At 40.9% G+C, this 15,527-nt stretch overlaps 2 protein-coding genes across 2 annotated transcripts in view; both read right to left on the reverse strand.

The window, feature by feature from the left end:
• Window positions 1-15,527, reverse strand: part of LOC132880197 (tripartite motif-containing protein 16-like) — a 298,595-nt gene that overhangs the window by 162,303 nt on the left and 120,765 nt on the right. The gene's annotated exons all lie outside the window — the stretch shown is intronic.
• LOC132880556 (E3 ubiquitin/ISG15 ligase TRIM25-like) lies at window positions 1,798-11,480 on the reverse strand. Its single transcript, XM_060913793.1, has 6 exons — window positions 10,871-11,480; window positions 8,395-8,490; window positions 7,981-8,226; window positions 7,689-7,860; window positions 7,431-7,490; window positions 1,798-2,601 (listed from the first exon to the last, which is right to left on the reverse strand). The coding sequence occupies exons 1-6, from the start codon at window positions 11,459-11,461 to the stop codon at window positions 2,069-2,071; spliced, it is 1,698 nt and encodes a 565-aa protein (XP_060769776.1). The 5' UTR covers window positions 11,462-11,480; the 3' UTR covers window positions 1,798-2,068.

Raw genomic sequence — 15,527 nt, forward strand, 5'->3', positions numbered from 1 at the left:
TGAGTAAGCTTATGACCAATGATAATATAATAGAAGATCAGAAATGAGTACAGGATGAAATTTGCCTCTTTTATTGTAACTTAAATTTAATAAATCAGAACGTGACATCTTATTTTATCCCACCAGTGATGACATCAAAAAACTGGATGAAGAAGACAAACATACACTTGATGTGGAATGAACTATAACAGAAACTGAAATTGCATTAAAACAAATGAAAAATGGTAAATCACCAGGAATCGATGGCTTAGCATCTGAATTTTTAAAATACTTTTGGGTGGATATTAAAAAAATATATATTATATAGAGCATTTTTAGAATGCATTCACAAAGGATGTTTATCCCCGACAATGAAGACAGGCTTAATAACCTTGCTACCAAAATCCAAAAAAGACTTGTTGTTGCTAGACAATTGGAGACCTATAACCTTACTATGCAATGATTATAAATTACTTGCCTTTGTATCTGCTAATCATCTAAAGCGTGTACTTGTAAAACTTGTAAACGAATATCAGTCAGACTTCATGAAGGGAAGATATATTCAAAACCACATCCGACTGCTTCTGGATATGATTACCAATCACTTATTCAATCAGATAGTCTTATTTTATTTCTAGACTTTTTCAAAGCATTCAACACTGTGGAGCACGATATTATGTTTATTAAACTCAAAAGTCTTGGATTTGGAGAAGGGTTCTGCAAGGCTATTAAAATATTTCACAATGACATTTATAGTTATATCTCCCTTAACCCTGGAATGACACCAAAATTTAAGATTTTACGTGAAATCAGACAAGGCTGCCCAATTTCACCAAAATTATTTATTTTATGGACATAAATGCTCACGTACTTAACCTTGTGGAATAATAGAACCATTACTATTAATAGGAAGACTTTATTTCAACAAGAATGGTATGATAAAGTTTTAGATATTACTGATCTAATGGATGAAAATGGACATTTAATGCAATTTAATTAATTTGTAGAAAAGTTTCATTTAAAATGTGTCTATAGAGAAGTTAATCAAATTTGTAGAGCTTTTTCACCTCCCTTAAGATTCACAATAAAAAAATACCCTTGATTATTCAAAGGTGTCGGTCAAACTGCCTGAATTGAAAATCGGTGAAGTGGAAATTGGTGAAAGAAAATCTAATAACAAAGGAATTAGAAATGTTTTAAAATGGAAGCTATTCCCTGACTTAAAAAAAAGTAAGAATAACTGACGATGGAGGAACGCTAACAAATACACACTGTAGTTATCTTAGATGGCCAATTTCACCCACAGTGAAAGAAATTCAGTTTAAAATACTGAACAATATTTATCCAGCTGCTGAAACTCTCAGGAAAAGGTTGAATTTGCTTCTGTCTGACAATGAGTTCAGCACAGAAACTCCATCACTGGGGGAAACTTTATTCTCCTGTGCTCTTATCTTTTATTCTGCAAAGCTTTGATTGTAATATTTGAATAAAAATCCCAAACTCACAGATAAACCTGGATTTATAAGGTTCTATCTATGGGCCAATCATCATCCAGGCTGAATATGGGATGAACACGACATCGGCAGCCTGAACCGATCATGTACTGTATGTTCTAATGGAGTTTAAATATTGTTCAATGTTTTACAATCAAATCTCAGGGCTTAGAAACAACTTCAGATTTGAAAAAGTGAATGTGGATTTTACATCTTAAACACAAGCAGAAAAATCAAATTCATTCCAAAAGTGATATTTTATTTTTATATAGTGTGACCTGAACAGGTTTAAAATGTTGTTCTGTTCTGGCTTTAATACTGTTTATTAGTTATTTAATGAGACGCTGCTTAATATGAAACAAACACAACTTTATAATGCGAAGGTCATGAGATCATTTTCTTTGTAAATTTGACGAGTTTCTTGTCTGACAGTTAATTTTTAACATTTCCTTTTCAATTATTTTAAATTATTCATCTGTTTTCATTAAAATATTAAAATGAGTGTTTTTGTGCAGCTGGATTGTGTTCTAGTGAAACAGACGACTGAGCAACAACGTGGCAACGTGCAGGAATTTTACAGAAAACACTACACACTTTTATTCTGGATCACACAATCTCACTGTAGAACCAGGAGACCAGAACCTAAACCCAGCGTATAGAGGCTGAGTGAATGTGGTGTGGACTCTGTGGAGGAGCTTCATCGTGTCAGAGACGCTGTAGAAGGACAGAGTTCCTGCACTGTGATCCACATACACTCCTATTCTGGAGGGTGATGGAACTCTGAGATCAGTCTTAATGTTGTTGTGATAGAAAAAGAGAGAAGAAAAAGAAGAACAGCACAGACTCCAGGACTGATTGTTGAATCCAAACCCACACTCATCACCCCGTCCTTTCCTTCTGATGTCTTTATTTGAGACTGATATGGACAGACCATCACCGCTCCACTCCACCTCCCAGTAACAACGTCCACACACACTCTCCTTACACAACACCTGCCTGCAGGAATCAAATCTCTCTGGATGATCAGAGTAATGCTGCTCTCTCTCACTGTCTCTCACCGCTCTGTTCTTCTCAGACAGAATGAGGCGACGATGTGCCGTGTTGGGATCCAGAGTCAGATAACAGAAATCTAAAATAAAAGAGAAAAACAAACTGAACAATGTGAACATGTTGGGTTTAATTTACACAATATATTTATGTGAAGTGTGTAGGCCTGTCGCGATATTCAATATATCGACTTATCATACGGTAAATGAAAATGAACTCGGTAATTTTTTCCCCGCGATTTTGCCATTTCCATGCTGTCCATCTCCATAGGGAAGTCTCCAGAGTATTAGTTTGACCCAATGACTGAATAAAACACTGCGCTGTTTTCTGTCGTCTCGTGTGGCTCTCTGTCAGAGGTGGGGCTTCCCAGCATGCAACAGTTATCCAGCCAGTGGATCCACTGAATAGAGAAAAGACAACAACATGGTGTTCTGCTGTACAGACCATAGGTGTAGAATTGGGTCTGGACAGTATGGACGGGTCCCTATCAATATAAAATAAAAATAAAATAAAAATCCCGCTCCGTGCACAGTACACAAAGGGTTCCTGTAGGTTTCCACTGAGCGGAGCCACACAAAATTCGCTCATGAATATTCGCTCTAGGGGCGTGATCACGGAAACAGCTAGCGGGTTCGGCTACCATGTCAATTAGCAAGTGCGGTTGCAGTGCAGTGAGCGGCTACTAGCTAGCAAACTGTCCTTGAGGAATGTAGCGTTAGATTAGCTCAGAAAATTAATCAGTTCACAACAGTTCGGATTCAGTGTGTAAAAACGACAACATACGAATATGACTGTTTGTTTTCTAAGTTTGTGTGGCATGTAAATAACAATCCGACTTGATACAACAACAACTGGTTCATTAAGGTCACAAAGACATTATTAAATCCTATCAGATTGTGCTAATGTTGGCTAATATTGCACCAAGTCTTGCCTGCAAGAAGTGCCTGCAAACTTTAGCAGCCCGCTAACCCTGAATCTGAAGCGCTTCAGTTAAGACCTGCAGAGCCCTGACCGAGTTCGGGTAATATGACACATGGAAACAACAACAACCCAATGGTGGTGTGGACATTGTTCGAGACCCAGACACCTTTTAATCAAATCAAACATTTTCACGTAATAAGCAGAACAGCCTCCGCCTTCTGGATCAGAAATTTTTGGTGACTCTGCCTCTCTTTTGAAAACGTCACATACCGAGTCACACATCCGCTGAACTGATTGGTTTTCAAGGCGGTTCATTTGAAAGCTGGAGGCGAAAAACTTTTCTCTGTAGAACCCTGTCACTCCCTCCTTCCCCCACTCTGGGCTCAAGAACACAACAAAAGGGCAATAATATAACAACCACCAATCAGAATTCAGATATATTCTGTTGCCAAGTAAAATTGTAATCTTTCAAAGTGTCAAAGTTCTCAAGCCCTCGTGCTGTTTTACCATTAGATCAATCACATATCAGCTTAAACTAGCATTCTAAAACTAGTTAAAGATCCCACAGAAGAGAGCCGACTCCCCCTGCCAGCCTCATGGAACGCAGTGTTTAAGGCTCTGGATGTCTTTTATTTCCATTTATGAGGGAAAGGAACATACACCCTCCCAACAGTCAGTGCGTTATTCGCTTGTAAAACACATTTGCAAATTGTCTGTGAAGATTCTCAGTCATCCAGGTGATAGTAAACTGTGGGTGGTAAAAGAGAGCAACTGGACTTGCTTGAAGATTTTTGAAGACATTTCACCTCTCATCCGAAAGGCTTCTTCAGTTCTGTCTGACTAATGGGGCTTTTCCACTACCAACGCGGCTGAGTTGGGCTGAGCCGTGTGGTGCTGAGTTGGACTGAGTCGAGCTGAGTGGGGCTGTTGGAGTTGCATTTCGACTACAACCGTGCTGAACCGTGCTGGCTGGAAGTGGGTGGACACATTGGGTGGAGTTAGCGAAAGTGGGTGGACGTCACGTGATGTCGTTAGGCTGCGCAAACAGTGACATCAGTGACCTTTTAAGCGGTAGTCTCACAACCCGGATAGTAAACAATAAACATGGAGGACATGGAGTCGTTAATGTTGCTGGTCTTGGTGCTGTGGCTTGTTGTCACCGACAACGCCAACAGATACTGGCAAGAGCGTATAGATGAGGCAAGGCGCATAAGGCTTCAGAAATTCTCGTAATTCATAATTATTATTCTTCTGGGTTTACGGTGTTTTACAGATCCCAGCGTGCTCGCGGGGCGTGTGTGGGCATGTGAGGACACTCCTCCTCACCAATCAGTGCACAGGGGAGTGTCTCCTCACTCCCCTAGCCCCACTCAGCTCGGTTTGGCTCACTTCAGTGAAGTGCGAAACCGTGTAAACCCGCAGTTCTGAAGTGCTTTCTTGATGTGATTCTGTTCCTTCTCTTTTCCATCTACTGTTGTAGGAATGTTCTGAGCCTTGTGTTGCAAGGTCCTAATGACCCCCAATTTGTGTTCCAGTGGGTGGTGAGAGTTGAAGAGTAGGTACTGGTCTGTGTGTGTGGGTTTCCAGTAGACCTCGATGCTAAGGCTTCTGTCTTGTCTAATGTGTACATCACAATCCAAGAAGGCTAGATTATTCCCACTGATGTCTTCCCAAGTGAAATTGATGTTGATATCCACTGCACTGATGTACTTAGAGAAGGCTTCCACCTCAAGGGTTTTGATTTTAACCCAGGTGTCATCCACATATCTGAACCAGTGGCTGGGAGCAACTCCTGAAAAAGTGGTCAAAGCTTTATGTTCCACTTCCTCCATGTAAAGATTGGCCACAATAGGGGACACCGGTGAGCCCATGGTGCATCCATGCTTCTGTCTGTAGAAACTTTCATTAAACTGGAAATATGTGGTAGTCAGGCAGAGGTCAAGCAGGGTGCAAATCTGGTCCGTGGTGAGGTTCGTTCTATCCAGTATGGTGCTGTCTTGAAGGAGTCGTTTTCTAACAGATTCGACTGCTTCTGTGGGGGGAATGCTTTGTTGTTAAGATGAAGATAGACAGCAGAGTACTGACCTGAGGAACTGGCTGTCCTGTGTTGAGCCATGACAATGTAGTGTATGCAATTCAGTGCAGTGAGGAATGCACGGACTCGTATATTGGGGAAACAAAAGAACCGCTTCACAGGCGCATGGCTCAACACAGGAGATCCAGTTCCTCAGGCCAGGACTCTGCTGTCTATCTTCATCTTAACAACACAGGGCTCAGAACATTCCTACAACAGTAGAGGGAAAAGAGAAGGACCAGAATCACACCAAGAAAGCACTTCAGAACTGCGGATATCCCAACTGGGCCTTCTTCAAGAGCAGAAAAAGGAACATAACGGACAAGGAGGATAACAGGAACAAATGCAAGAACATTGTCATTCCCTACATTTCTGGTCTATCTGAGAATCTCAGGAGGATCTTCTACAAACACAACAATCCGGTACATTTCAGACCCAGTAATACCCTGAAGCAGAAACTGGTCCGCCCTAAGGACAGAATAGCCAGACACAAACAGGACAACGTAGTATATGCAATTCAGTGCAGTGAGGAATGCACGGACTCGTATATTGGGGAAACAAAACAACCGCTTCACAGGTGCATGGCTCAACACAGGAGAGCTAGTTCCTCAGGCCAGGACTCTGCTGTCTATCTTCATCTTAACAACAAAGGACACTCATTTCAGGATTGCAACATACTCACTTTAGCCAGAGAGGATCGTTGGTATGAGCGAGGAGTTAAAGAGGCCATTTTTGTCAAACTGGAACGGCCATCACTGAACAGAGGTGGGGGTCTAAGACATCATTTATCAGCCACCTACAGTACAGTCCTTGGCACACTTCTCAGACAACTGAATGCACACCAAAACCCAGCTGTTTTCAGTGACTCACAGGAGGACAGAGAGAACCAGCAATCCATTGATCACCCCAACGACTCTCGAGGCCGTTCACTCCCAGCCCCCAGTGACCCACACCAACAGGATGACTCAACAACACCTTAGGATTGCTTTTCATCCATGAGAGGATAAATACCTGATACTCCCTATTAATCAGACAGAACTGAAGAAGCCTTTCGGATGAGAGGTGAAATGTCTTCAAGAATCTTCAAGCAAGTCCAGTTGCTCTCTTTTACCACCCACAGTTTACATTTGCAAATTGGTAGAATGAGTTAATCATCACATGCAAGATTTGCAGTTAATCAAATGGATTTCATATTATTATTATTATTATTCATGAATTACTACAGTTCTGAACTTCAAATGTTAAAAGTTTGGCCTTTGGAGAGATGATGGAGACTCTTTTGGTGGAACACAACGAAGCAAAATATTGTGACCCTCTAATGTTGACCTGAAGTTGGCACCACTGGGGGTTGGCATTGGGTTTTTGTCCTCACCAATTTTAATACCAAACCTACGGACTTGCCTACATGTTATCTCGTTCTAATTGTTGTGACTTTTATCCAAATGACAGCTGGCAATACATTGTTACTTTGCACTTTTTGTTGATCTGGGTACTAATCTTTGAGAAACTGGATTGGCAGAATGTTGCCTGTGAAGAAAAGAATGTCTTTTTATTACCCTGTGCCAAGTTTATGTTCACTTAAGTGCAATTTTTAAGAGCCAAAAATTGCATTTTATTTATTGTTTTTGTGGTGAGTGGTTTTGTTTGATTGTTTTATTTCTTGAGCTTATTTATTTTTTACGTTCCATTGTTGAATTGAATATGTTTACTTAATTAAAAAGTTTACTGTACTATGAAAGGGTGTATTTGCATAATCATTATTATTTTACTAGTGGCATAAAATTGTCCTGAAAAAATGTCAACAATAATATCGTTTATTGCAATAATTTCTGAGACAATATATCGTCCAACAAAATTTGTTCTCGTGACAGGCCTAGAAGTGTGTGTGTGTGTGTGTGTGTGTGTGCTCGATGTACATTTCAGAAAGTCTTCTCTGCTCTGTGATTCTGGTCCTGAAATTATCTGAACTGCTGCAGCTGTGGAGAGAAAAATAGAAACATGAGTTTGTGTAAAAGATGGAAAGAGTTTAAAGTGATCCAGTCAGTTTATTCATTTTAAATCAGTGTTTTAGTTCAAAGTGTCGGGTGAATAAAGTGTCCGCAGAAAAGAAAGCAGGAGCATCGCTAAGAAATAACACATCACTGTGTTTCTCCAGCAGGAACAGCTCCTCTTACCATGTGGAGGGATTTTATTGAATTCCTCCTCACAGAATTCCTCGAGTCTCTTTTTCAGATCTGAAAGAGAATTCCTCACTCCATCAAATGAGAGATATTGATGGACAGTGACGCTGGATGTGTGAAATGATGGTCTTTGAAATTGAGGAGACCGAAGTCCAGAAGCTAAAACCTACAGAAAGCAAATGAAATGTAAAACCCACTTATGATGTCAGACAGGGACATTTATTGTTCCCTTAATGAGAGGTGTTTTAGAGAGTGTGTGAGGAACAGCTGGCTCTGTAGATCAGACAGTGAGTGTTACCTGGAGGAAATGGATGTGATCGTGTGTGTGTGAAAGCTGCTCCAGCTCAGTGACTCTCCTCTGAAGATCAGCAATCTCCTGCTCCAGTTGCTCCAGGAGTCGTTCAGCTTGACTCAGTTCAGCCTTCTCCTGATCTCTGATCAGCTCCGTCACCTCCCAGCGCTTTTTATCCATGGAGCTGATCAGCTCAGTAAAGATCCTCTCACTGTCCTCCACTGCTGTCTGTGCACTGAGCTGTTAAGACACACACACACACACACACACACACACACACACACACACACACACACACACAAGATTTAAAGCTCATCTATCATTCCCTCTCTTACTGGGACTGTAAATGACTCATTGTCCATGTTGTGTGTGTTTCTCGGAGCAGCTCTGTCTCTGCTCACTGCTCACCTTTATAGTGTTCACAGCCTGTTTCAGCTCCTGCACCTTCTTCTGCTTCTCCTGGATTCTCTGCTGGGATTTCATCTGCTCCTCCTTTAACTCACTCTGAGGACAAATAAAATACATTCAGCTTTTTATACAGTACGAGCGAACTGGTTCCATATTAATGTCAGTTCAAAGTACATTCATGTTTCACTCTGAAGGTTATGTACTCTGTGTGTGTGTGTGTGTGTGTGTGTGTGTGTGTGTGTGTGTGTGTGAGAGAGAGAGAGAGAGAGAGAGAGAGAAATGTTCATTAACTGATCTGGGCTGGGTTTCCCGAAAGCCTCTTAAGGCCAAAAGAGTTTTAAATGACCTCTTAAGATCCATCATCAAGCTAACATGGTTTTCCTGAACAACATCGTAGCACAAGTCGTCCTTTAGGCCAAGTTTACATTAGACCGTATCTGTCTCATTTTCTTTGCGGATGCACTGTCCGTTTACATTAAAACGCCTGGAAACGCCGGGAAACGGGAATCCGCCAGGGTCCACGTATTCAATCCAAATCGTGTCTGGTCCGGTGCTGTGTAAACATTGAGAATACGCGGATACGCGGATACGCTGTGCTGAGCTCTAGCTGGCATCGTCATTGGACAACGTCACTGTGACATCCACCTTCCTGATTAACTGGCGTTGGTCATGTGACGCGACTGCTGAAAAACGGCGCAGACTTCCGCCTTGTATCACCTTTCATTAAAGAGTATAAAAGTATGAAAATACTGCAAATACTGATGCAAATACTGCCCATTGTGTAGTTATGATTGTCTTTAGGCTTGCCATCCTTCCACTTGCAAGTGGTAAGTGACGCGCATGCCCGACATGCACTGAGATCACACACACAGCGGCTCAGTCCCAAATCACTGCTCGTGCGCTCCACTCGCGCGCTCTGTGAGCTGCGCAGGGCCGGAGTGCGCACCCTCCAGAGGGCACTCGCTGTTCAGGGCGGAGTGATTTGGAGTGCAGGATGCCTGCGGAGCTGAGCGTTTCCATGTATTGGCGTTGCTATGTGCACGCGAATCGTGTATTGGCGTTGCTGTGTGCACACTAATCGTTTTAAAAACGTTAATCTGATGATCTGCTGATACGGTCTAATGTAAACCTCACCTTAGTTTGCTCGGAATTTACGAGAGACCCGGAGCACTCATTCAAAACAAAGAGCGACTCGCTCGCTGCCAAATCCACAGAATGCGCATGCGGCTCTGAGGGACTCTCACAGTCAGCGGGGGAAACTGGTGTTGAATCTGCTGGTGGTGTTCAATTAGTTTTCTTCTACATTGCAAGTACATCGAGTTAATTATCAGAGGTGGACAGTAACGAAGTACATTTACTTGAGTTCTGCACTTAAGTACACTTTTTGAGTATCTGTACTTTACTTGAGTATTTTTTTCTTTGGAAACTTATGACTTTAACTTCACTACATTTGAAAGACAAATATCGTCCTTTTTACTCCACTACATTTCTATCAAAGTCTTCGTTACTCGTTCCTATGAAGCGGTTTTGAAAGTGGATGTTTTTTCTTTTCTAAAACGTGATTGGTTTTTCCGCAGGTGACACTGAGACAGTCTATCAGTAATCACTAGGGTCACGTCACGTCCATAGACTGGATAAAATCAAGATCAATGATTTCTCCGCAGCATTATTTAACACGATCAGTTGATGGCAGAATGGAAGGAGGCGGCTCTTCTGGGGAATGCACACACCCACGGTTCTATAGCTAGAACCCATGATTCAGTTTTCTGAAAGGAATAAAGAGTCGTTTCATTTTAAATATTTGCTTTGTTTGCCTAAAACTGAGCACATCACAGCCTACAAAAACTCGCCATCCCACCTGCGGAAACATATTGAGGGATATAAACGTTTTATTCCAAGAGAAAGCCTGCAGCAAAGTTGTCTGTGCTTTTAGAGCTAGCGATAACGTTGCAATCGCTACACAGTCTGATTAGTCAAATGAAATTCTGTGGATTTGCTCGCCAAGTTTCCATAGTCTTATCCACAGCTAATGTTTACACATAGTTAACTTGGACACTGTTAGTTATGTCTAATACGATTGCTTTTAGCAGCTACTAATGCCTATATCGGGGACGCGAACTACAAAGATGCTCTTCATCCTGTTGCTCTTTAGACTCCTTCTTATGAGTGAGTTCGGGAAAACCACGTACAGAGACAACATTTGTTCCTTAAGAGAGTCTCTCAACTCTCTCTTTAGGTCTGAAGGGCAACGTTATCAGGAAACCCACCCCTAACCAGATTACGACCATCACTGAAGATAAATTTAACACTCTGTTCACCAGAACACAGACAATTTCAATCAGCTTTTACAGAATCCTTCTGATTGAGACACACGTTGAAATTAAAGTTCAAATCATATCACTGACTAAAGCACCTGTTTCTAGATGGGAAACTATAATTAAATTGATTTAATTCTGGAAAGATTTCTAGTTCTTACCTGTTTCTCAGCTCTTTCTGTTGCAACTGAAACAGCGTCATGGTCTTTATGTTTCTCGAACATGCACAAATAACAGATGCAGGTTTGATCAGTACGACAGTAGATCTCAATCAGCTTGTTATGTTCAGAGCAGATCTTCTCTTGGAGTTTTGCTGAGGCTTCAATTAATGTGTGTTTTTTCAAAGCAGGAACTTCAAGATGAGGTTTCAGATGAATTTCACAAAATGAAGTCAAACAAATCATGCAGGACTTGTCGGCTTTGTGTTTTCTCCCAGTGCAGAAATCACACTCCACATCTCCAGGTCCAGTGTAACAGTGAGCAGGAGAAGCAATTTGGACTTCAGTCTTCTTCAGTTTCTCCACCACTTCATCCAGCATGTTGTTTCTGCGTAGAACAGGCCTTGTCGTGAAAGTGTCTCTGCACTGAGGACAGCTGTAGACGCCCTTCTGATCCTCCTGATCCCAGCAGTCATTAATACACACCTTACAGAAACTGTGACCACAGGGGATAGCCACCGGATCCTTCAGGAGATCCAGACACACTGGACACATGAACTGGTCCTGAGCTACTGAAATACTGGCCTCGGCCATTTTCCTGAACTCACAGACTGAGAGAGAGAGAGAGAGAGAGGTTAGTTTTGTTTTCTCTGAAATGAGGCGTGACCTCCTGGTCCTGTGTCTGTGAAAGAAAGATAATGAGAGAGGAGGAGCACAAACACAGAGAGGTCATGAACACTCCTCTATTAATCATTTCATCTCCCTTCAGTGCAGAAATATAACCCATGTAGCCGCACTGATTAGGATTAATTTCATGATATTTTATAAAAGTTGATTCAGTGGATTCGAATAAAATGTCCAAAAAAAAAAAAACAGTGAAAAAAATCATCATTCAGAAAAATCTGGAAGTCCAACTCTCTAAAGCCCCAAAAAAGTCAAGAGTTCAAACAAAAAAGTGAAAGCAAAGACCAAAGACAAATGCGAACAGTCAGGTGAGATCACTAACAAAACCATCTTCAACACAATTCAAGACCTGATGAAGAGGTTTGATGAGCAAGATGACAGGATTAAAACTTTTGAAAGTCAGCTAGCAGCCAATACACAAGCAGTAAGAGAAAATAAGGAAGAAATAAGCAAAATGAAGGAAGAAATAATGTTGGTGAAAAAGGAAAACGCCTCACTGAAACAGATGTGTTTGGATCAAGCCAGATATAAGAGAAGGTGGAATCTCAGATTGATAGGTCTTCCCGAGAAAGACCAAGAGATCACTAGAGAGACTGTGATTGGCATCCTCACCCGGGTGATCCCGTGGTCAGTGGATAAACTTCACCAAACAGTGAGTATAGTGCACTGCTTGGGAAAGGGGAATGACGCAGATACCAACAAAATGCCTCGACCTGTAATCATCCAGTTTGCCATGCCAACTGTTGGGGATGAAATATGGAAGAAATCAAGAGAGGCGAGTGTAACCCAGTATAGAATTGGGCTCTATAGTTATATATTGAACCAGATCACCTCCTGACCCCAAGGAGTTGGGTGAGATCATCTTTAACGTGAAGAGGAGACACCCCCCCCCCATCTCTTCATTCATCATTTGGATACAGCAGTGTGGTCGGACTGTTAAAGCCCCACAATGAATTCCGATTTGACTACTTTTCTTTTGACATGCCCAAGAACACTCTGGACTGAAACTGACTTGAAACTACCTTATATGACTAAAGCTCGCTGAACTGACCACAAACAAAGGGACAAAGTTGAACTGCACTGAACCAAAGGAAACCTGAACTTTATTGCATGCAAAGAGACATTTTCTTTGACTGTAAGTGAATTGTGTTCAAACTCAAACTGTTTTTGTTTAAACTGTGAAACACTTAAAGCATTTATTGTGGTATTGAATGCCCTCTTTACTCTAGGAGTACTTTACTTAAGGTCAATATGAAACAAAAATAAGAAACATGAAGCAATTCTACACATATTAACATTTTTCATTAAACATTTATTTGTCTAATTTGACAAGTATAAAACATCAAGCGTAAATCCGAACTGCTTTACTTTGCAAATGACATGTAAAAATGTCCATGTTATAAAAACAGCAAGCTGAACTGAACTCTGCTTATTAGTAAGCAGTCTCTCAAACCTGGGTGAAATGCACCAAGAACAATGGGCCCTTCAATTTAAGTTACCACACAATAACATAAAATGCCAGTTAACAGAGCCTGTTTGGCATTCATAGAAACCTCAACTTGCATTACATAAAGTATTACTATATATTATCTAGTTTAACTTTTAGCATGGTTTATTCTTGCCAGTGAGCATGTGACAATGTCCATGTGAGCATGTGGCTAAAATGCACCAAGAACAATGGGCCCTTCAACTAATTTAAAGGAACACTTCACTCAAAAATGAAAATTCAGTCATTATCTATTCACCCCCATGCCAATAAAATGTCAGGTCAGCATTTTTTTTATTCCACTAAACACTTCCGGAATTTCACAGGAAAACAGTGCTGCAGCTTCCTCCCCAGCTTCCTCCCAAACTCCTGAAGCCAATGGTGACCAGAAGAAAAACAGACAAAAAAAAGAAGAAAAAAAATACTGCTTGTCTAGTATAAGCCAAGTCTCCTAAAGCCCTCACATGCCAAGTTGACTTGGGAAAAAAATAAAAAACAAACAAAAAAACATCCTTTTCACCATTGTTTTAGACCAAAGCTCGAGACTACCTTCACATTTGCTACAATGGACAGTCATTTACACCATTTTTCAGCTAAAACATGGTGTAAATGACAACTTTTCCAAGTTAACTTCACATGCAGGGCCTTTAGGAGACTTGATTACACCAGATGAGCAGTATGAAGGCACTTCTTGCTTTTACTTTTTTTTTTACATTTGAAAACTGGTAAACATTTACATCAGTTGTTCAAGAGGAAGCTACAATGCTGTTTTTTTTTGTGAAACTCCAAGAGTGTTTTGTGGACTAAAGAACTTCATCCTACTTTCAATAGTGGTGCATAGATAACGACTGAATTTTCACTTTTGGGTGAACTGTACCTTTAGGTCAGTACGTAATAGCAAAAAAGGCCAGTCAACAGAGGCTATTTGGCATAGAACTCTCAACTTCAATGACATAATAAAATTGTTGGCATTTTATCTAGAATAACTCAACCATGATTATTCTTGCCAATGAGCATGTGAAAAAATCCATGCTATGAGAGCATCACGCCAGACTTAACTGCGTATAGCTGAAATACACCAAGAACAACGACATTTTGCATCCGTCTAAAATGCACCAAGAACACACTCAAAAAAATAAAACATTGGATTTACTTAACCGAGTTATGGCAACCGGTCCCACGAAACTGTGTTAATTTAGATGTATTGAATACAGTTATGTTTTGAATAACTCAACATAACTGTATTCAATACATCTAAATTAACACAGTTTCGTGGGACTGGTTGCCATAACTCGGTTAAGTAAATCCAATTTTTTTTTTTTGAGTGCAGTGACGCTTCACATTAAAGTTCCACAACAGCAAACAATACCAATCCAAAATGCAATTTCACTATCAATGGAAACCTCAACTCTTATGTAAGCGTTAAGACAATAGTACAGCAGCTAAACTTCCGACAGATAGACCTTGCAAATGAAAAATTCTCTCACTAAGAAAGCATCTTGCTGAACAGTAGCCAGCACCTACATACTCAGGTAATTTTTCAGTCTCTGAACCTTGTTTGAAAGGTTTCCAGAATCCAGTTCCAGCAGTACTTTCTGGAATACCTCAAAACTGAATTTGAGGTTCTTGGGGTATCTCAGATACAATGCGTAGGTCAGTCCCAACAGATAGCAGCAGGCTCTGCTAAGATCCCCAAGACTGCTGAGGACAGTGTTGCCCTCAATCACAATCCCGACATCAACTGACCCATCTTGGTTTTGCAGCAGGCAAATCTTCATCACCTCATCTGCCAACTCCTCTTGAACACTGACAGATCCATCAGCAGCATCCTGCAGACATTGTAAAGACAACCATTAAGAGCTCAGTACTGCCTCTGTTGCCACAGAGAAAAGTGGAATTATGATTTTATTGGGCCATGAGGTCGTATGAGGGCTTTCACGTGGGGATAGGATAATAGTGTCTTGCGAAGACACTAATGTGTCATCCGTCTGGTAATCTGCCATTGTATCAGTCGCAGAGCTTGAACTGTCATTCATTATATCTGTCTGGTTTTCAGTCAAAGCAGTCAATGTAAGAACAACTGATGGAATGATCACAACTTTGATTGTCCCCTTGTGTTTAATCTGGTTGGTAGAATGGAGAGTGAAGTACTCACAAACTCCTCATCCAAGTAATGCAGGATGAAATCCTCAATGAGTCCAAATGTCTCTTTCACAGTCTCATGTAACTGTTCTACAGTACTGGGTATTGCTGAGGACAATTGTTCCCTGTTCCCTGCGCGCTCTCCGTCTCTTGCTTCGCGCTGCGCCTCTGTTCCATGCCTAAATATGGAAATTAATTACTTTAGCTATAGCCTGCACATTTTAAACATTGTAAATGCTATAGCCTATTTAATCTCACATTTTCTCCTAATTAAATAATTCTCACCTCTTTCTCCACGTGTACTTGTCATCTCTTTTGGCTGCCTGGAGTAGTTTTTTCTGTCCTTCA

The sequence above is a fragment of the Neoarius graeffei genome, chromosome 2 (assembly GCF_027579695.1).
Source record: "Neoarius graeffei isolate fNeoGra1 chromosome 2, fNeoGra1.pri, whole genome shotgun sequence".
NCBI classification, from domain to species: domain Eukaryota; kingdom Metazoa; phylum Chordata; class Actinopteri; order Siluriformes; family Ariidae; genus Neoarius; species Neoarius graeffei.